The sequence below is a fragment of the Callithrix jacchus genome, chromosome 17, assembly GCF_049354715.1.
Source record: "Callithrix jacchus isolate 240 chromosome 17, calJac240_pri, whole genome shotgun sequence".
Taxonomy (NCBI): domain Eukaryota; kingdom Metazoa; phylum Chordata; class Mammalia; order Primates; family Cebidae; genus Callithrix; species Callithrix jacchus.
The window spans coordinates 55203739-55225618 of record NC_133518.1 but is presented as its reverse complement, the minus strand read 5'-3'; the positions used below and the strand labels follow the sequence as shown (position 1 = coordinate 55225618).

Sequence of the window (21880 nt, the reverse complement as noted above, 5' to 3'; positions counted from 1 at the left end):
AAAATTTAAAAGGTATTATGTTTTATTCAGGAAGCATTTAAATATAAGGCAGTTGATTGACTAATATTTTTAGTGCACCGATTTGGGAGCATGGAGGTTAAAAGCTATGGGCGGGAATGGGGAAGGATTTTATGGCCCCACACCATGTTGTCGTGACCAGTCCCCGCATTTACCATGGCCAGTGCCACCACCAGTGATTGTTTTGGGCTCTGTAGATTACACATATGTCATCTCACTTGATCCTTACAACCACTCTGTGATGGAAGACAGGTTGATATTGTTATCACCATTTTGTATAGAGAAATTGAGCGTTCACATGCCTGAGGTTAGCAGGCAGCGAGGACAGCAGCTGGCATAGAACCCTGTCTTCTTCTTTTTTCTTTTTTTTTTTTGAGACAGAGTTCTTTTACTGTGTCTCCCAGGCTGGAGTGCAGTGGCATGAGCTTGGCTCACTGCAGCCTTCTCCTCCTGGACTCAAGTGATCCTCCCGCCTCAGCCCCCTGAGTAGCTGGGACTATAGGTGCACGCCAACATGCCCGGCTAATTTTTGTATTTTTGTCAGAGACGGGGTTTCACCAAGTTGGCCAGGCTGGTCTCGAACTCCTGCTCTCAAGTGATCTGCCCGCCTCGGCCTCCCAAAGTGCTGGGATTACATGTGTGAGCCACCACGCCCAGCCAGAACTACTTTTATTTTTCGTTTTAGTGTGATGCATAAGAGGAAGCAAATATATAAATTATCAAACTCTCAATAAAGGTTTATTTTATTATAGCAGGAAGAGTTTGAAAAATTTGAAACATTTAAAGAATATTAAGCTGTAGAGACTGGCCGAGTTTGAGGTCTCATATTTGATGACTCACAGATGCTGCTTGTATATAGTTTTATCAAAGAAGAAGGGATCTTGGTGCTGCATAGTATTTTTAGGTTTGATTGACAATGTGCAGTTGCCCTCCATAAAGGCTTACACTCCTACCAAAAGCCCATTCAGTTTTTCAAATAAAACAAGCAGTGTCTCCGCCACACATAGCTTTGCCCTTTTGGTTCAGCAGCCTTGTAATCTGTTGACAGCAGATGAAACCTGCCCCTGGTTTCCATAAGGTCCACACCAGCATTTGCAGGATCTGGGACAAGAGGACAAAAGAAGGTCTTGGGCTGGGCCAGGATTAGGGTGAGGGGAGTGAGGCAACGTTTTATAATAAATAAAGATAAAATCAGTGACAGTACTGTGTAAGCTGTATTGGAGCTTGAAGTGAAAGGAAAAAACACTGATCCTATCTGTTGTTTTTTTATTTATAAAGTAACTCTGTCACCCTGGGCTGGAGTGCAGTGGTGCAATCTCTGCTCACTGCATGCTTGACCTCCCTGGGCTCGAGTGATCTTTCCATCTCAGCTTCCCTAGTAGCTGGGACTACAGGCCCATGCACCACACTCAGCTAATTTTTGTATTTTTTTGTACAGATGGAGTTTTGCCATATTACCTAGGCTGGTCTCAAACGATCCTCCTGCCTTGGCCTCCATCAAGTGCTGGGATTACAGGTGTGAGCCACTGGCACCCACCCTGAACTTACATTTATCAAAAATTTTGATACTTTGCTTATCATTGACTTTTTGCATTGATTTTTATATTTTAGCATATTACATGAAATATTTATTTATCTTGATTACTGAGATTGTGGTGCTCCCTTAAGGTTTCTGCCTGTGGTGAGATATCTCTTCACTTGCCTCCTCTTAGTTTCTGCCCTGCCTCGGGCCTGGGAGTGCACACAAAGGGGCACCATCCACCCTCACTGCAGATGGAGGAAGAAGCCCGAACGGCCCCCAGATTGGGCCCAGGGCTGGCAAGGGAGGGGTTTCCAGCTGGGCTGTGTGAAGTTGGCTGCTGGTCACAGGTTTCCTTGCCTGTGGAGAAGAAAATGGATGGAGGAGGGACAAGGTGAAACTCTTTGGGGCAGTTGAACTCCCTGGGAGGCTTGTGGGACACAGATGGCTCAGCTTCTGATTCTGTAGGTCTAGGGTGGGACCCAGGTTTTCTCATTTCTATCAAGTTCCCAGCCGCTGCTGGACCAGAGCATGCACTTTGAGGAACCTTGCTCTAAAGCAATGGTCCCCAACCTTTTTGACACCAGGGCCTGGTTGTATGGAAGGCAGATTTTACGTGGATGGGGGTAGGGGGGTGATTTGGGGTTGATTCAAACGAATTACATTTACTCTATGCTTTATTTCTGTTATTATTACATTGTAATATATATTGAAATCATTATACAGCTCACAATGTAGAATCAGTGAGAGTCCTGAGCTTGTTTTCCTGCAACTAGACAGTCCTATCTAGGGGTAATGGAAGACAGTGACAGATTATCAGGCATTAGATTCTCGTATGGAGTATACAACCTAGATCCCTCGCATGCACAGTTCACAATAGAGTTCACGCTCCTAAAAGAATCAAATACCACTGTTGACGGGACAGGAGGCAGAGCTCAGGTAGTAATGCTCGCTCATCTGCTGCTGGGCAGCTCCAGGGTTAGGGACCCCTGCTGTAAGCCTTGGGATTCAGGACAAGCTTTAGAGCAGAGGGCCCCTCGCCTGCATCTAAGAAGCCACTTGTGAGACACCTTGACAGGTTTCCGTGCATGGGGAATCCGGAGAGGCTCAGGATTCTTTACCAGACTTACCTTTGGATTTGTCTATCTAGAAGCATATCCTGAATGTACCCTTCAGGGAGAGATTGCATACTTTTCTGCTTTCCTGGCTAACCCTACATTTGTCACTCTTATTAATGGAGCCTTCTCCAGGATGCTGAATGCTTGTTTTAGAGTGAATCATTGCTGTAGATTTTTTTTCCTGTAAATTTCTTGCATGATGTATGGAAATGAGAGCTACAGTATCTGATGTTAGGTGGTTGTTAAGCACCCCTAGGTTTTCTTTTAACATTTGTTTTTAAATATAGCACATTTAGGCCCAGGAAGGAAGATCATTTAAAACCAGGAGTTTGTGACCAGCCTGGACCACTCCTGTCTCTACAAGAAATTAAAAAATTAGCGGGACATGCTGGCATGAAGTCCCAGCAACTCTGGAGGTTGAGTCAATAGGAGGATCACTTGAGCCCAGGAGATCAAGAATTCAGTGAGCTGTGATTGTACCACTGCACTCCAGCCTGGGTGACAGAGCAATGCTCTGTCTCAAAATAAATAAATAAGAATAAATTTAAGAAAAATTAGAAAATTTAACAAGCACGTTAATTAAAAAGTTTTAAATAATATTTTTATATATAAAGAGCAAAATATAAATGACTCATAAACCTTCCACCCAAATGACTCCTGTTGGTGGTAATGGAGTCAAAAGTGTAAAATAAAATAAAAATGACCTTCTATCCTTTAATCTCTACTCTAGTCCATCTCTTCAGTGTTTTTTGTTTGTTTGCTTGCTTGCTTGATATGCTCTAGTTGCCCAGGCTGGAGTGCAATGGTGCAATCTGGGCTCACTGCAACCTTCACCTCCCAGGTTCAATCAATTCTCCTGCCTCAGCCTCCCAAGTAGCTGGGATTACAGGCATGTACCACCAAGCCTGGATAATTTTTTTCATATTTTTTGGTGGAGACAGGGTTTCTCCATGTTGGTCAGGCTGGTCTCGAACTCCCGGCTTCAGGTGATTCACCCCACTTGGCCTCCCAAAGTGCTGGGATTACAGGCGTGAGCCACTGTGGCCCGGCCTCTTCAATGTTGATGTTTTTGTGATTCCTTCCAGAAAAAAAAAAAGATTTTTATTTATGTCTGTCCATCCTATTATCCTTCTAATATTCTTTCTTTTTTTTTTCTTTTTTCGATGGAGCCTCCCTCTGTCGCCCAGGCTGGAGTAGTGCAGCAACATGACTTTGGCTCACTGCAACCTCTGCCTCCCGGGTTCAAGTGATTCTCCTACCTCAGCCTCCTGAGTAGCTGGGATTACAGGAGGGCACTACCATGCCCGGCTAATTTTTGTATTTTTAGTAGAGACAGGTTTTCACCATGTTGGTCAGGCTGGTCTCAAACTCCTGACCTTGTGACCTGCCCGCCTTGGCCTCCCAAAGTGTTGGGATTACAGGCGTGAGCCATCATGCCTGGCCCTTCTAATATTCTTTACACAAGAGTGGCCATACCATTAACACTGTTGTGCACCTCTTTTTTTTAACTTAGCAGTGTATCTTGGACTCGTTTCCGTATCAGCACATAACAGATTTATTTTAATCTTCTTAATGGTTCATAGGATTAATCACTGGAGTGTTTCACTGTTTAGTCCTGCAATTAAGATTGCTATGAGGGCAACCCAGTAGTAAATATGTTTGTCCATATATCTTGGAAGACATTTATGAGTCCAGCCATAGGAGTACTGCCAGTAGAGGGGTTGCTGGACAGAGAGTATGTGCATTTTTAGGATTGAAGGCCAATACCACTCTGCCCTAGAGAAAGGTTCCCTCCCACCACGATGATGGGCATGCCTGTTTCCCCAACACTCTTGCACATGATGAAGGTTACAGAAGTGAAAAAGGAAAACATATTATTTCAATAGCAATAAAATATAGAATAACTAGAAATAAACTTGATAAATATGTACTGTGGAAGAAACTTTGGTATGTCCCAGAGGGACCGAAAGGAAGACTTGAACAAATCAAAATTTTGCCAGTTTCTTGCATGGGAACTTGCAGCATGGTGAAAATATTCACTCTCAGTCAAGCTGTGATATGAACATGACCCAATAAAAATACCCACAACATTTTTTTTGGTGGGGGAAGGGGAATTTGATAACTTGATTTTTAAAGGTCTTTTAGAAAAACAAATTAGGGAGATTCAAAGTAGAAACAGGAATACAGAAAGATGTGAGAAATAGTTTAATCAAATATTAGAACATAATGTGAAATTAAAATTGTTTAAAGTAATGTTTTATACAAATAGATAATTGGATCACAGTCATAAACTCATGTTTGGGAATATAATAAATGATAAATGGTATGTGATATATGCCATCTCAAATCAATGAGGAAAAATAGCTACACCCATTTGGTGGGGGAAGTTAAATTCATGTTGCATGCTTTACAGTGAAAAAATTCCAAATTGATCAGAGATTTATATGCAAAAAATGAAATATGTATTACCAGAATTCACAAGATAATTGTTTTATAATCCCAGGTCTTTCTGCTATGACATAAAACTCAGGAGCCATTGAAAGGAAAATTGGTAAATTCAGCTTTATTCAAAAAATTCTTCATGGAATCACTTGAACCCCGGAGGTGGAGTTTGCAGTGGGCCGAGATAGCATCACTGCACTCCAGACTGGGGGACAGAGTGAGACTTGGTCTCAAAAAAAAAAAAAAAGTTTTTCATGGCAAAACCTGTCATATGCAAAGTCATAAAACAAGCAACAAATTGGGGACAAATAAATAAAAACTAAATTTTCTAATATATAAAGAGTTATTACAAACCAGTAGGAAAAAGATCCAGTGACCCAGTAGGACACCAGGCAAGATAATGGACAGACAGTTCGCAGACAAGAAGACACAGCATTTAAACATGAAATGTTCAATAAGAAAAAATGAAAATTTCATAATAAGATAAATATATTACCATCTCACAGGGATCATTTTTTTTCCACTGAGAATAGTCAGAGTATGGGAAAAGAAACACATTTATATATCACTGATGGCAGATAACTCCATGCTACTCTATGGAGGGAATCTGGCACTATCTGAAAAAATTACAGTGCACATATATGTGTGTGTGTGGGTGTGTGTGTGTGTGTGTGTATATTTACACCTCTGATTTTTAATTTTTTTATTTTTTGTGGGTACATAGTAGCTGTATATATTTATAGGGTACATGAGATGTTTTGATACAGACACACAATGCATATTTTTTAACCCAGCAATTCCACATCTAAGCATTTATTTTTTATAGGTACTATAAGCGCACACATGTGCAATCATGTAGGAATGATATTTTTCATTAATAGATGACTTATAAAAGCAAAAGTTTGCATATTCCATGGTATATCACACAATGGATCTGTAGAAAAGAATGAGGAAGAGCTCTGTGTACTGCTATGAAATGGTCTCTAAGAAAACTATACTGTTTTTGGGGGTTTTTTGGTTTTGGTTTTGGTTTTGGGGTTTTTTTTTTTTTTTGAGACAGTTTCACTCTTGTTTCCCAGGCTGGAGTGCAGTAGTGTGATTCCCAACCTCTGCCTCCCGGGTTCAAGTGATTCTTCTGCCTCAGCCTCCCAAGTAGCTGGGATTAAAGGTGCCTGCCACCACACTTGGCTAATTTTTTGTATTTTTAGTAGAGATGGGGTTTCACCATGTTGGCCAGTCTGGTCTCAAACTCCTGACCTCAGATGATCTGCCTGCCTCGACCTCCCAAAGTGCAGGGATTACAGGCGTGAGCACTGCACCTGACTGAAAAGTATACTGTTAATTGATAAAAATTGATTTTAGGAGGCTGCAGTGGCTCCGGCCAGTTGTGCTGGCACTTGAAAAGGCGAGGCTATGAGTTCAAGGCCAACCCGAGCAACGTTACAAGCGCTCATTGATTAACAACAACAATAAAAAATTGATTTTAAAAAGCCAGGTGTGTAATGTTATGCTGACATTTTAGAAGAGAAGGGAAATATATAGGCCTATTTACTTTTGTATGAATTATTTGATTGTTAATGCATATACACACACAAAAATAATAATGATTGCCTCTAGGGAAGTAAATGTAGGAGGCAGAGGATAGGGCTAGGACATAGACTTTTCACTAAATACACATTTATACCTTTTGACTTTTGAATCTTGTTTGCTCTTCTCAAAAATAAGTAAATTTAAAAATCCAAGTTTTCAAATAATTTAGTACGTAAAAATCTGGTTTTGATTTGTGTAATTCTAATGCTGAGTTAGATAGAGTGTCTTTTCAAATATTGGTTAGCCTTTCACATTTTTTAGGCAATTGCCTATTGATATGTTTTGCCCATTTAAAAATTATTTTGGGGTGGGGAGGGTTTAGCAAATTAAGGAAATCAGCCCTTTGTCTTAAGAGTTACAGAAATTTTGTTCCAGTTGGTCTTTTGACTTTATTTATGCTGCTTTTTGCCACCTAGTATTTTCATATTTGCTCAGTATCATTTTCTTCTTTTCCTTTTCCTTCTTTCTTTCTTTCTTTCTTTATATATGTTTTTCTTTTTTTTAGGTGGTGGAAATGAGTTGGTCATTGTGATCACTGAGAAGACAACTCTAGATCTGACATTTCATTGTTATTTTATATTATTTCATTTTTGAGAGTGTCTCACTCTGTTGCCCAGGCTAGAGTGCAGTGACCCAATTATGGCTCACTGCAACTTCCACCTCCCTGGCCCAACCACACTCCCACCTCAGCCTCCTGAGTAGCTAGCACCACAAGCACTGGCTAATTTTGGGTGTTTTTTTTTTTAGAGACCAGGTTTCACCATGTTGCCCAGGCTGGTCTCAAACTTCTGGGCTCAAGCTATCCATCTGCCTCAGCCTCTTAAAGTGCTGGGAGCCACTACACCTGGCCGACATCCAGTTATTAATACCTTTGGGTGATTTGTAAAATGTCAGCCTACTTAGAAAGTCTGTTTGAAGACAGTAAAAACTGGGACAAACTCATTTTAGCAGTGACCTAGAGGATCCTCCCCAAGCGCAAGGGGAGAGGGGCTTGGGCAGCGCTGTGTGGGCCTCATGGTGGGTCTCTGATGAGCCTCTCCTCTCTCCACTCCAGCGGAACTCCCTGGGTCCTCAGCAGTGAGGCTGGCCTCCCTGCGTGACCTGCCCACCCAGCTCCTGGAGCTGTACCAGCAGGGCTTCTCGCTGGCGGCCCTGCACCCCTTCGTGCAGCCCACTCATGAGCGGGAGAAGACGCCCCTGGAGCACATCTTTAGGGCCATCCTGATCAAGAAAAGCGACAGGTAAGGCATCTGTGGATGAATGGGTAGCATCCTGTTGTGGATAAGTTGTGCTTAATAGAGGAAGGGAAGTGAGAAGATGGGCTTGGGTGAGGGGGTTGACATTTGCATGCTGTCCTCAGGGCCTCTGCCCTCAGACAGGTGAGGCGAAAAGCTAGACAGCCAGAGAGATTTCTTAGCATCCTGTGATGAAAAACAAATACCATATCCAACTGCAAGTAGAGAGCTTCATTTTATATTCTTTCCCTCTTTTAACTCAGTGGATTAAACTCAGCTAGAAAAATGTCTTCTCGAAAGAAGTATATGCCCAGGATGCTACGGCTAGTAAAAGTGTAATACTTTCACACCAAAAGGCATGGCTGGAAAACGCAGTAATTTCATGCAAAGGCTATGTACAAACTGAATGTCTTCCCCAAAGTCTAGAAATACTTTTAAATGTTGAGCCTACCATAAATTCTGTCAATCACTTGACAGTTAAAAAAATGCAAAAAATAAACACCACCTAAATAAAATGCTATAATTAGTTTGGTCTTGTGTTAGATTTTCAGGGTTTGGGGGTATTTTTCAGTTGGCTTGCCCGGTTGAATGCTTATGCCTTTATTTCCATTGGGCCTAATTAAGGAAGGAGAAGTGGGGTTAGTCTTTCAAAAGGAGCAATAATAATTTTGTTTTTTTTTTTTTGAACAATGAGGATAGGATAGAGAGAGCAGTATGTTTTTTCTGCTTTCATAAAAATAAAAATTAAAATGAGTCTGGGAAAGGAAATCAGATTTGTCATTTGGCCAACTATCATAGAAGGAATGACAACATGTGCCACATTTTAAAGAGAGAGTGCAGAGCAACTCCTCCTCTTTCTCTCTTTTTAAAGTCACTTTACAGGTAGACAAAGCATTTGCCTGGTGTGCTCACGAGGGACGGCTGTGAGGCATGAGGTTGTGTGACTAAGACTGACACCTCTTTCCTTTCCTTTATTTCTTCATGGTTGATCAAGCTCTGGGGCTCTTAGTCTACAGCAACACACATTAGAATTTGAAGTGAAAGGTGGTGCATGTGTTTGCTCAAACCCAGAATTCACATTTTTTGGTAGGGTGATTTTTCTCAATGTCTGCCTTTTATGTGTATTAGTTTCCTTCTCTCTCTCTCTCTCTGTGTGTGTGTGTGTGTGTGTGTGTGTGTGTGTCTGTCTCTCTCTCTCTCTCTCTCTCTCTCTCTCTCTCTCTTTCTTTTTCTGTAGAAATGAGGTCTTGCTATGTTGCCTAGACTGGTCTTGAAATGCTGGCCTCAAGCAATCCTCCCACCTTGGCCTCCTGAACCACTGGGATTACAGATGTGAGCCACTGAGCCCGGCTGCACATTGGTTTCTTTTCTTTACTTTTTCATCTTTGAGATGGGGTCTCCCTCTGTCACCTAGCCTGCAGCACATGGCATGATCTCAGCTCATTGCAACCTTTGCCTCCCAGGCTCAAGCTGTCCTCCCACTTCAGCCTCCCAAGTAACTGGGATTACAGGCATGTGCCACCACACCTGGCTAATTTTTGTACTTTTGGTAGAGACCAAGTTTCACCATGTTGCTCAGACTGGTCTGGAACTTCTGGGCTCAAGAGGGTCTCCTGCCTCGGCCTCCCAAAGTGCTGGGATTACAGGTATGAGCCACCACGCCCAGCCTATTATTGGTTTCTTTATGTTGATTGGCTGTTGATTATGATCTGGGTCAATCACAAGAAGAAACTATACTGGAGGCCACAGGGGTTTTAAGTGACACTGACACACTAGCAGGATATGTCTAATGACAGTAGCTCAGAGTGAGTGAGCACTCACTGTATGCCAGGCTTGGTCATTACCATTTTATCTGTATCCTATGCCTATGAAATAAGTGTCACTTTTGTTCCCATTTTAAAGGGGGAGAAAACTGGGACACAAATGTTGAGTTGTCAAGGTCACACAGATGGCAGCAAGCAGAGCTCAGCCTTCCTGGGAAGCCTGACTCCCATACCTGCATTCTTAATCAAGGCATGAAGTGCGTGCTGTGTTCCTTTACCCACAATTCTTGTGGAGAAATACTTAGGACAAAAAGTGAGGGAGGATATCTTTGATCTTCCATAAAGAAATACTTTTATTCTCAACCTTTCCCCCATTTTACCCCTCAGTAGTCTGTAAGTAAATCAGAATTTCAGCAAGGAAACAAAATAAAACTGACAAATGCATTGTATAGATTACATAAGGCATCCACTGGGCTATTCTGGAGATTATCCAGTTGGCCTTAATGTTTAGATGACAAGTCCATTAGGGTGAGATCACCAGCGCATCCTTCAGCATGATCTGCCATGGGAGGTGACATGAGCTCAGGACTTGGCCTGAGCTTAACTCAGAAAGTGAAGATGCATCTTTTTTTTTTTTTCCTGCTATGGAGCAACACTTCTCAAACTTCAATATACCTGTGAATCTCCTTGGGATATGGTTAAAGGGCAGAGTCTGATATAGCCGGTCTTGGGGGAGGCCTAGCACTCTACATTTCTAACTCGTTTCCAGGTGGGGCAGATGCTGATGGTCCGTGGCATGCACTCTGAGTAGTAAGGGTGTAGAGGACCTGATTCTTGCCTGGCTTCATGCCTGACACTCAGCAACACTATTGGGGCTTGCCACTTTACTCCCAGGAGAGCTGTAAGCACCAAGCTAGGTAAGAAAGGACATGGGACTTGTGGCCAGAAGGCCTGTGTTCCAGGTTTCACTTGGCTCCTGGTAAGCAATGTTGTGCAGGGGGCACATGAGTGGATCTTTCTGGGCCTCCATTTTCTAGCTGCTACAATGAGGGGCTGATACTACATCATTTGCAAGGCTTGTACCGAACTCTAAGTTATCCAATGGGGCAAGGTGGGTGAGGAAGCCCCTCTTCAGAAATAAGAACCCCCACTTTGGGGAATAGTGCATTACAAGCCGGCAGTGAACCTGGAGGCTCAGTAAGGGTTCTTTACTTCCACTGAGGATGGCATGAACAAATGAGCTTACTTTCCAAAAGGCAAAAAGGAGCAAACTATTGAGGAAAATGAGATATTGTATGCAGATGGATTTTCAAGAAAGAGAGGTTGGCAGTCTCCTTGGGTTTGAACACACTGCAGTCCAGAGTTCCTGAACTGCCTGCCCGATGACCCTAATGAACATTTCAACTCCTGGACAAGCAGATCCAGAGAAGGAAATTCCTCGGGTAACTCTGTGTTGGGTTGGGTCTTTGGAACTGCCTTTTTTTTTTTAAAAAACTGCAAACGTTTGGTAATTTATCATGTAAATTGAGGCAAAGATGATCAAGAGGATCATCCCCACTTCCAGCTCCAATAGTATTGGGTGGGAGGAGTGGTGAAGGTTGGTTGAAGAGTCATTGTAAAATGTAATTTTTTTTCTTTTTTTTTTTTTGAGATGGAGTTTCACTCTTGTTACCCAGGCTGGAGCACAATGGCGCGATCTCGGCTCATCGCAACCTCTGCCTCCTGGGTTCAAGCAATTCTCCTGCCTCAGCCTCCCAAGTAGCTGGGACTACAGGCGTATGCCACCACGCCCAGCTAATTTTTTTGTATTTTTAGTAGAGACGGGGTTTCACCATGTTGACCAGTATGGTCTCGATCTCTTGACCTTGTGATCCACCCACCTCAGCCTCCCAAAGTGCTGGGATTATAGGCGTGAGCCACCGCACCCAGCTGTAAAATGTAATTTTTAAGTACAGGTATTTTATATCGTAGCAAATGCAATAACTGCATTTTTTTTTTTTATTATGAGGAAAAGACGCCAACAATCTTAAAAATAAGTAAACAAAAAACAACAGGGCCAGGCACAATGGCTCACGCCTGTAATCCCAGCACTTTCGGAGGCCAAGGCAGAAGACTCTCAAGCTCAGAAGTTCCAGACCAGCCTGGGTAACATAGCAAGACTGAGTACTACTAAAAATTTTAAAAATGAGCTGGATGTACTGGTGCACACCTGTAGTCCCAACTACAGGGAGGCTGAGGTGGGAGAACTGCTTGAGCCCAGGAGGTGGAGGCTGCAGTGCGACATGACTGTTACGTCCCCCCATTCCAGCCTGGGGGACAACGAGACCCTGTCTAAAAAAAACAAAACAAAACAACCAAAAAAAGAAACCCAGAACTTTTTCTTTATCAGTAGGGAGTTTAAGTAGTAAAAACAAAACAAAGGAAGACTTAGTGATTAATATTTAATTCAGACAGTTAAAACGGTGCTTTTCACAAAGTCTGCCAAAGTTCTGACAGCTATAGAAGCTGTTAAATGAAATGACTTAGCTTGGAAAAGGGAAAGAAAGGCTTGGTTAATATTTTTCTTTTTTTAAATTTTTTGTTGCATTTTGGTTTTGGGGTACATGTGAAGAGTATGCAAGACTGTTGCATAGGTACACACGTGGCAGTGTGATTTGCTGCCTTCCTCCCCATCACCTATATCTGATATTTCTCCCCATGCTATCTCTCCCCAACTCCCCACCCCGCACTGTCCCTCCCCTATTTCCCCCCAACAGACCCCAGTGTGTGATGCTCCCCTCCCTGTGTCCATGTGTTCTCATCGTTCAACACCCACCTATGAGTGAGAACATGGGTGTTTGATTTTCTGTTCTTGTGTCAGTTTGCTGAGAATGATAGTTTCCAGGTTCATCTATGTCCCTACAAAGGACACAAACTCATCGTTTTTTATGGCCTCATAGTATTCCATGGTGTATATGTGCCACAATTTCCCTGTCCAGTCTATCATCGATGGGCATTTTTCAAGTGGCGCACACTGAAAGAGATACACTTTCTAGTTTACTATCGGTCCAAACGAAGTTCATTGGAAGAATCACCATGAGATGACTGTGTGAAATTTTAATATCAACCTAATGTGTTTGAAGGGTTAACGTAAAGTTTTTTAGCAAATAACTAGGCTTGGGCTATGCCAGAACCACCAAACAGAACCCCTCAAGTCTGCATGGATTCCCTCACTCATTCACAAGTACTTGCTGAGCGTGTATTCTTTTCAGGTCATGGTGCTAGGAGCTCTACGTGGTGGGAAGTTAGAGGCTGCAAGTGCCGGGCTCAGTTGAACACGGAGCCTGCCTTCCAGGTACTTGCAGTCTAACTAAGTAAATGAGATATGTGTCTCATGTCACTTCCCACGGGAAGGGAAACCAAGGATATGTTTCTGGAGAAGCAGCTTTAACTTGGGCCTGATTTCTTTTGGGCAGACATGGGGAGTAATGAGCATGAGGCAGGAAGAGTTTATTTAAATCTCCTAATGAAATGTTTTCTAGTGGTGTTTGAGTAATTGGAGAGCACCGTTGACAGTCTAACTAAATCATTAATGAGTCATTCCAAAAGTAGTTTCAAGTGCAGTAACATTCCTCTGAGCTCACTGCCATTTTGACAGATTTCACTTACATCCATGAAAAATTACCTGCTCTTTTCTTTTGAAAATTCTAATAACTGCCATTTCATTTTACCATGGCAGGCGCAGCCACACATCGAACTGTGAATTATTCTTAATTCTAAGTGTATTGAATTTAGTCAAGTCAGTTCCTTTGACTCAAGAATGAATAGCTGAACATGAAATACTTAGTGAATAAGTAGAAAGAGAGTTTGGACTTCATTTTCTCAACTCTTTCTTTCGAACACTTAGTGATTTTTAACAGACAATATAGTTGCAGTCACTCCGAATTCTAAGTGTAGTTAAGTGATCCTTCATTTTCTTCAAGCAGTTTTCCTTAGAATGAGTTGCTAAAGATCTTGAAACTTGATGGCTAAGAGAAGTCAGTTATTAAAACATCACTTCTGACATTTCATGCGTGTGGGTTTAATTCTAGGTTTTGTGGTTGTAGATGTCAGTACAGTACCTAAATGCATGCTGCTGGCCATTTGTCAGCTGTTGAATTGTCGTTGTTCACACGTGGAGCTAGGGTGTCACTGGTGTGTTTTTCATCACGAATGAGTTGAAGTCATTTGCCTACAGATTCCGTAGAGTAATGCCTTATATAATACAGGGACTAGGACACTAGGGAGCTCTGTGGACATTTATCAGGCAACTTTTGGCCTAGGATTGGGGTAGCGGCTATAGTTAACGTAGAGGCTGCAATTTAAAAATTCTTGTGGAAGGTGGAAAATGTGTACAATCAAAGTTACCCTTGACAATCTTTTGAAGTGCCCGTAAAATGTAATCCTGTGGCATCTCTCCTGACCAATTCATGTCTTCCTTCAGGGCTAGAACAGATTGCCATTTCCAGCAGTTTCCCTTTCCCATGGGGAGGCAAGTTGGTTTGGGTTTATAGTGAGTATTCATTGGAATCACACTTAGGGTGGTGAAATGTTGGCACCTAGGGAGGCGCTTGTGGGAATTGACATTGAGAAAACAGGAACTCCACATCTCCCTTCTTGGGTTCAGCCTGGGGCACGTCTGCCTATTGAATACAATAACTGGCATTGTTTTTGTTTTGTTTTGTTTGAGACAGAATTCCAGGCTGGAATGCAATGGCATGATCTCAGCTCACTGCAACCTCCACCTCCTGGGTTCAAGCAATTATCCTGCCTCAGCCTCCTGAGAGGCTGGGATTACAGGCATGTGCCACCACACCTGGCTAATTTTTTTGTATTTTTAGTGGAGACAGCTTTTCACCATATTGGCCAGGCTGGTCTCAAACTTCTGACCTTGTGATCCACCCTCCTCAGCCTCCCAAAGTGCTGGGATTGCAGGCGTGAGCCACCAAACTGTCATTGTTTTAAGTGGTAAACATTTATCCCTTTTAGTTGTATTTTTCAAAGATAAACATGCATATGTAATTTCACTGTGCAAAGATGACTCTAAGGAGCTCCTAGGTCTCAAGAAACTTACCTATCTACTAGGGCTGCAAAATGTATATGCAAATTATATAATTGCCCAGCTAAGTCTACAGGCCTTGGTTTACATCCCTAACCTGGAATTTGTTAATGAGAGTGCTTTAGAAAGCGAGGCTCTGTGTCTGCCATTTGCTCTGGGTCTGGCATGATGGGTAGATTGGAATAGGGAGAGAAATAGTGGGAAGGGCCTCCCCACTACTGACACTGTGGAACAGCTGGAATGCAGTGTCCAAAGGGAAACAGTGGGAGGGCAGGCATGAGAGCCCCGGGGGGCCTGACGCTGGAGACAAGCCTGGGGGAGGGTGTGTGTGGCGCTGTGCTGAGCCCCTCAGGCCAGGGCCCACTTCTCTAGTGGCCGACATAGCCAAGGCCACTGCAGTCCTTTTAACAGATTCCTCCAGTGATTCTTAGAGGAGAAGCAATGGGTTGCTGAGAACTGCAGTGAGCTGCTTCATCCCAAATTGACCATATGCCTGGAGTCTGAGAAATTTTTCCTCTTAGGCCATATCAGCAAGCTGTACTCCCAAGAACTTATGAACAGCACAGATGACTGAATGAGTCAGCCCTGACCACCCAGGATAAAGTGATGCAAGAGAAACAATTCTTTTGGCTTTTGCTGTTTTACTTCCAGGAAAGTAAATAGTACTCAGCCCTTACCCTTTGTTTCTCCTCTTAAGGCCCAGAATCTAAAATCCTGAAGACTCTGTCTTTATTCTAAGACAAGGCTTGCAAGTTCAGATGCCTATAGGGGCCTGGCTCATTGAGTGGGGACCTCTTGGGAAGTGGTGAGTCAATGCCTTAGCTCTGTCCTGTGGTTATCCAGCGTTGCCAGGCCCTGTACTTTTTTCAAGAAAAGCCAGAAATCTGTATTTTTATGTGAAAACTTCTCTTTTAGCCTCACTCTTCCAGGGTAGCATTGTTTGTCCCTAACCCATGCCACTGCTGCCATCTTGCAGCCTCTAAGATTTCTGTGTAATGCTTGCATCAGCAGAGGTACTCATGCACCCTTCCAGCTGCCTATCCTGCCTTCGACCCACAGCAATTGCTGGAATCTCAGCCTCTCCTGTTATTGTGTTTTAGGTGCCTGCCCACCTCCACTCCCTTAGCTGAATCCTTTTCCATCTCTGGATTTCCATTACTTGCTCAGAGTGCCAGGTCCTGAATAGATGTTGCTCAATAGTATTTGCATGAATTGAGTGGGATAAAATCATGCCCTAAAATTTTGCTTCAATCATTCATGAAAGGACCATAAATTCAATGTGAGATAGCTCTGTCTTTGGTTTACATATTTATCAGTACCAACAGTATAGCTTGGTAATGCAGCCACAGAGCACGGACTTCAAGTAATGGAACACACACACACACACACACACACACACACACACTCCTTTCATGGCCAAAAATAACAGTGATTTGTCACAAGAATAGATGTCCATTATTTTTCACTCTTCTTTTTCTTTTAAAAGACATTCAAAGGATGGCCTTCGAAGAAAGGAAATCTTTGCGGACCTTAAGTGAAGTACAAATGCATTATATTGCCTTTTTTTTTATAGCCTACAAGATAACACGAACATTTTCTTTGGCATTTGAAAAGGGCCAAATTGGGAAAGTACAAAATTATATTGAAACTAAAAAGAAAATCCTTTAAAAAATTATAGTCGCAAGTGCCCTCTTTAAGTGGCCTTGTGTCTCTTCATGTCTAATTTTTACCAATTACCTTGACTCTTGGGAGAATTATAGGGCTTCTAGAAAGAGGTTTCATAATTAAGCGAAATACACAGGGGGTAGTAGCGCCTACTGGGGTGTGCCCTAGAAAGTGCTCACATGCAAGGCCGAGGAGCAGCCCTGGAGTGCGCTGATTGTTGGAATCACACGTGGGGAAGAAAGCAACGGTGGGTTTAGCACTGATTGATGAGTGCTACTGTGATGGGAAACTGGAGCCGCAGGTTTATTCCCAGAGAGCAGACATTGAGGAAGGTGAATTCAGAGCGGGGAATGAGAAGGTGTTTGTTTGGCATGTGGGTCATTATTTTGGATTCAGATTTAGAAAGGGCGAACACCCGTTGCTGGAAGCTGCCCCTCGTTTCTGGTGTGGTATCTTTCCTCATCAGTTTTCTCGAGCTTCCTGAGGTGTGTGGAGGACTTGATTAGCGCTCCAGGCTGCCACCGTACCCCGCCCCACCTCGCCCCCGCAGGAGCTGTCCAGCATCACCAAGACTACCTTAATTTATTCCTCCTATTTTCCCAGCTCGCTCTGGACTGACACCCTTTTCTGGTGTGTTGAAGTTTCAGGATTCGCCGTTAATTATTGTGTTTGCACTTTCCAATCTAATATGCTAGTGTAAAAACACATTCTCTTGGGGGAAGGAGTGTTTTCCAATCCACACTCCTAAATGGTTTGCCATTTACTCTTGCTGTCTTCCTCTGAAGCCTCAGCCTTTGTCCCAGTGGAGAGAACGAGAGGTGGCATGGGTGGTGTGAGAGCTCATTTTCCACACCCCTGTTCTATAGCTGCCCTTGATTGGCCTGTGTCTTTCCCCACATTTTATTTTTAGTTTTATTTGCTGTCTCTCCTGAGAGAGAATTAGCATACTGGTGATTTCCAACCTTTCCCCAGAACTGTTTTGAAATGACAGAGAACAACCCAAACAAAAGCATGAGCACTAAATTTCTTTGAAATTTCCTGTTAATCTTAAAACTTGGATGAATACTTCAGTACCATGAAATATCTGTATTTGTTTTTAAATAAAATAGAGGCCCCCTCTTCCCACATGTACATATAATCTTTAAATAAAAATTGACTCTCTAGGAAGATTTATTTGGTGGCATTGCAAGGTAGACTACAGGGACACTTAGACATATTTTGAGAATCATGTGCATACAGTGTAGGTAATTTAATTACAAATATTTTACTAAAGTGTTAGAGTTTTCTATTTATATGTCCATCTCATATGAAATATGGGAACTCAGATTGTCTTACTTTAAATCTTTGTGTCAGTCTTGGGTTGAATAGACTACCTGTTCAACTCTGTTGAACTGAAAAAACTGAAATTTGTTCCTCTTTGTCAATCACAAGTAACTTAGATTTTTTTTGTGTGTTTTCCAAGCTGAAAACAATATAATGGGGATTATCGGCAATGGGTCCTGGATATGACTAGTAATTGAATTTTACACTTTTATATATGAATGCAGAAGTAGGTGAGATGTAACGTTCAGATGTATATAAGTACATCATTATTAGTGATTTAAATGTTCTTGAGATTTTGATATAATGATTGTCTCTAAAATCTATCCACATTTTACATTTTAAATGATTGAAAGATGGAACCACTTACAAAGATGTAAATGCTACAAAAATGCTCTAAGCATATGAAAATATGATAAATATGCTATAAATATGAGTATATCATTTCATTCACTGCCTATTCATCGACCATGAGTTAGAACTTAAAATGGCTACAAAGACTTTAAAAACCAAATTAGTAACTTGTATTCACATAACACCTGTTTCTGAGAGTCTGAGAGCACTTTGCTTCATTCCTGTATGTTTTAAGTATTATAATTAATTCTCACTATGTCCTCATGTTGGTTGTTTTTATTGTTAATATTTGTTGAAGACATTACTGTGCTTTCAGCAGAGGTTTTAGACATACATACACTCTTTTGTAACTGAAAGGTACTGCGATATTCCCTCATTCCCTACTTCTCATTTTATATCTAGGAAAATGAGGCTGAAGAAGCTTGGAGTGGGTAGTGGGAGTTTGTGATGCGTACAGAACTCAAGTTTCATCTTGAGACTCATGGCACAGAAATACATCATCTTTCAGCTCAGAGGCTCCAGAGCTTATAGAAACATCCTTAGAGAATTCTGAGAATCTTCTGGGCTTTGTAGTATCCCCAGTCCCCATGGCTATGCTGTGGGACCAGAGGCCTGGCTAATTCCCCAGCTGGTTTCAGAATATAGGGCTACCACTGCAGAATACTTAGAGCTCCCCAGATGGCTCCATTCAGCGGGCTGACTGGGTCTTGTCAGTTTCTGCACCAAATGGTTATATGCAAATAATGGTTCTAGGGCTATCAGTGTGTTATTTTCTCTCTGTTCCTAAAAACAGAATTTAAAAATGTATTTATTACGTATCTGTTGGGTCCCCTAAGGTAGTAGTCTTTGTTAGAGAGAATGAGATAGACACAATTCCTGCTCTTGGGGAATTTGTAGTATATTGCTACAGTTTAAGTCTCCAGAATTGCTCCATCAAGCAATCTAGATATCTTAGGAACAAAATGCCCCCTTTTCTTGCAAAGAACATTTATGTGTTTGCAGGTACTTTTTAATGTGAGTCCTCATTTTTGATACTAGCCATTATAGCTACCAGTTATTTACTGCTGTGGCTGGCCAGAGTCCTTGTGCATTGCTTCATGATGTACGTTATCTTTATTCCTGAAAGCCAAGATGAAGGAAATGAGACTCAGAGTGGTACTTGTCCAAGCTAGTGTCCACACATTTTGGGAGTGGAGAAACCAGGTTTGACATTGGCATCTGTCTTCCAATAGCATTCCTCTTTAATTGTTTAGCTATGAGGGTTAAGGTAGGGTAAGAGTAGAATTTCTCAGCCTTGGTACTACTGACATTTTGGGCCAGACAATTGTGTGGGGGATTGTCCTGTGCATTGTAGGATATTGAGCAGACTCCCTGGTGTCTACCCACAAAATTCTTCTAGCAAATCCCCCATCCCTGCAGTTGTGACAGATTCCAGACATTGCCTAATGTCTGCTGATGGGCAAAACTACCCCCATTTGAGAACCAGTGGGTTAGGTAGGGAGTGAGAAAGGGAGTGTAACTTTTATTTTCTTCTAGGTAGCCACCTTTGCCAAGAGCACTTATTACATTAACCTAACTTTGCCATTTAATGAAATGCCACCCTTATTATAGTCAGGATTTCTGTATGTACATCCCAATGTATTCCTGATTCTTTACTGTGCCTTTGATCTACCTATTGATTTTTGTGCCAGTACCACATCATTTTGATGATAATAAATTTGAATTTGTAATGTATGTTAACATCTAATAGGGTACCATATATATATATATATATATATATATATATATATATATATATACAGACACACACACACACACACACACACACACACACACACATATTTTAGACAGAGTTTTGCTCTGTCACCAAGCTGGAATGCAATGGCACAATCTCAGCTCACTGCAACCTCCGACTCCCTGATTCAAGCAGTTCTCCTGCCTCAGCCTTCCAAGTAGCTGGGATTACAGGCATGCGTCACCACACCCAACTAATTTTTTGTATTTTTGGTAGAGTCAGACTTTCACCATGTTGGCCAGGATGGTCTTGATCTCCTGACCTCGTGATCCGCCCACCTCAGCCTTCCAAAATGCTGGGATTACAGGCAGAAGCCACTCTACCTGGCCAAGGCACTATTTTTTTTCAAGAGCTTGACAAGTTTTGGACATTGATTTTTCCATATAAAGCCTGAAGTAATTTTCTTCAGTTCCCAGTAAACTCTGTTGAAATTGTAGTTACCTTAACATAGTAATTTAAGAAGAATTTCCACCTTGTGTTTTCAAGAACATAGTGCTCAATATTATTGTTGGAGGTAAATTTTGTTTGAGAGCTTTATAATAATTCTGGAAATTCTATGTACTATCTAGACAGCGGTTACCAAAGTAGGGCAGATATACTTAGTGTTAAAGAACTGAGGTGTCTATTTTTATACATTTTATCAAAAATTAGGGGAGAAATGAAATGTCATAATATTTAATATTCAGGATGAAGCTGGCGTCCTGGCTTGGTGTGAACGTCAGAGGTCACCTGTGCTGTATGGAGCAGGATTGGCCCGCAGAAGGACTGGGTTCAGGGGGCACTTTCAGCTGAGACCTCAGTGAGGTGAACTGGTGGATCGCTTTTTGTAGTTTTAGCTAAATTAACTCCCATGAAATATACACATGGCTTCAAAAAATTTCTATGAAGCAATTGTAGATTGACGAGAAACCAGTAATGTAAATGTAAAATCCTTTTCTCTCTCTCTCATGCACACATGTGGAAATGACCACATTGACCCATCTGTCCCTCTAAGAGCTTTATGGTCAAAGTGTGAGATTAAAACACCAGCGCCTACCTACGTGGATCTGATTTAAAGAAATTTGGAATTATCAAGAAGACTTTTTGAAAAGTAGATTGTAGTTCCCTTATTATTAACAATGAATCTCATTTCAAGTGTATATTTTGCCTGGAGGTATTAGCTATTAATAATGTGAACTTACTGTGATCATTATAAAATATTGCTTATTTCATCATTTCTGATATTTACCATTTTCTGTTTTGTATGTTTTGTTTTATAACATACGTAAGATATTAGCACAGTGGCACTGAGAAATTTTTTTCTGGCAGGCTGTGTGATCAGAAAAATTTGGAGACAATTGATCCACCCAGCATTTGAGACACACTGGAACTGGTGGTTCCTGAGCAGTTAGAATCTTGCTACTCAAAGTGTGGTCCATGGACCAGCAGCATCAGTATCACCTGGGAGCTCTTCAAGATGCAGACTCTCAGGCCCTCCCAGACCTGTTGAATCAGAGTCTGCACTTTAAAATGGTTCCTAATGATGTGTATACACATTAAAGTTTGAGAACAGAGTTAAGCTGTGTTTTTCTGTAACACAGCCATTAGCCATTTAAATTGTTAAAATTAAATAAGATTAAAAATACAGTTCTTCAGGTGCACTGGCTGCATTTCAGGTGCTCAGTAGAAAATGTGGGTAGTGGCTATTTTACTGGACTGGATAGATATAGAACATTTCTATCACCCAGCTCAGTTAGGGGGTATAGGTGGGATGATTTGGAGAAGAAGGAAGCAATCAGCATAATGTGGAACATGTGCGTTACATGCACATGGAGAAGAGACTTCTTGTAACCTAACTGGACAAGGCCCATGAGTTTTATGAAGACCATTCCTATGTAGTTATTATTACTATTTCTGTTTGCAGATATGTGACTTTTCTGAACCAGTAAATGTCAGACAGATTGCTTTTGTTCAATGTTCTACTTGCGATAAAACATTATTAATT

General features: G+C 41.8%; 1 protein-coding gene across 7 annotated transcripts in view; it reads left to right on the top strand.

Moving 5' to 3' along the window:
• RFTN1 (raftlin, lipid raft linker 1) overlaps positions 1-21880 on the top strand; it is a 209361-nt gene that overhangs the window by 79462 nt on the left and 108019 nt on the right. For all 7 annotated transcript variants that reach the window (XM_035277855.2, XM_035277857.2, XM_035277859.3 and 4 more), the window contains exon 3: positions 7742-7928. In XM_035277855.2, the coding sequence (XP_035133746.2) occupies positions 7742-7928 (187 nt within the window). The remainder of the gene's footprint in view (positions 1-7741; positions 7929-21880) is intronic.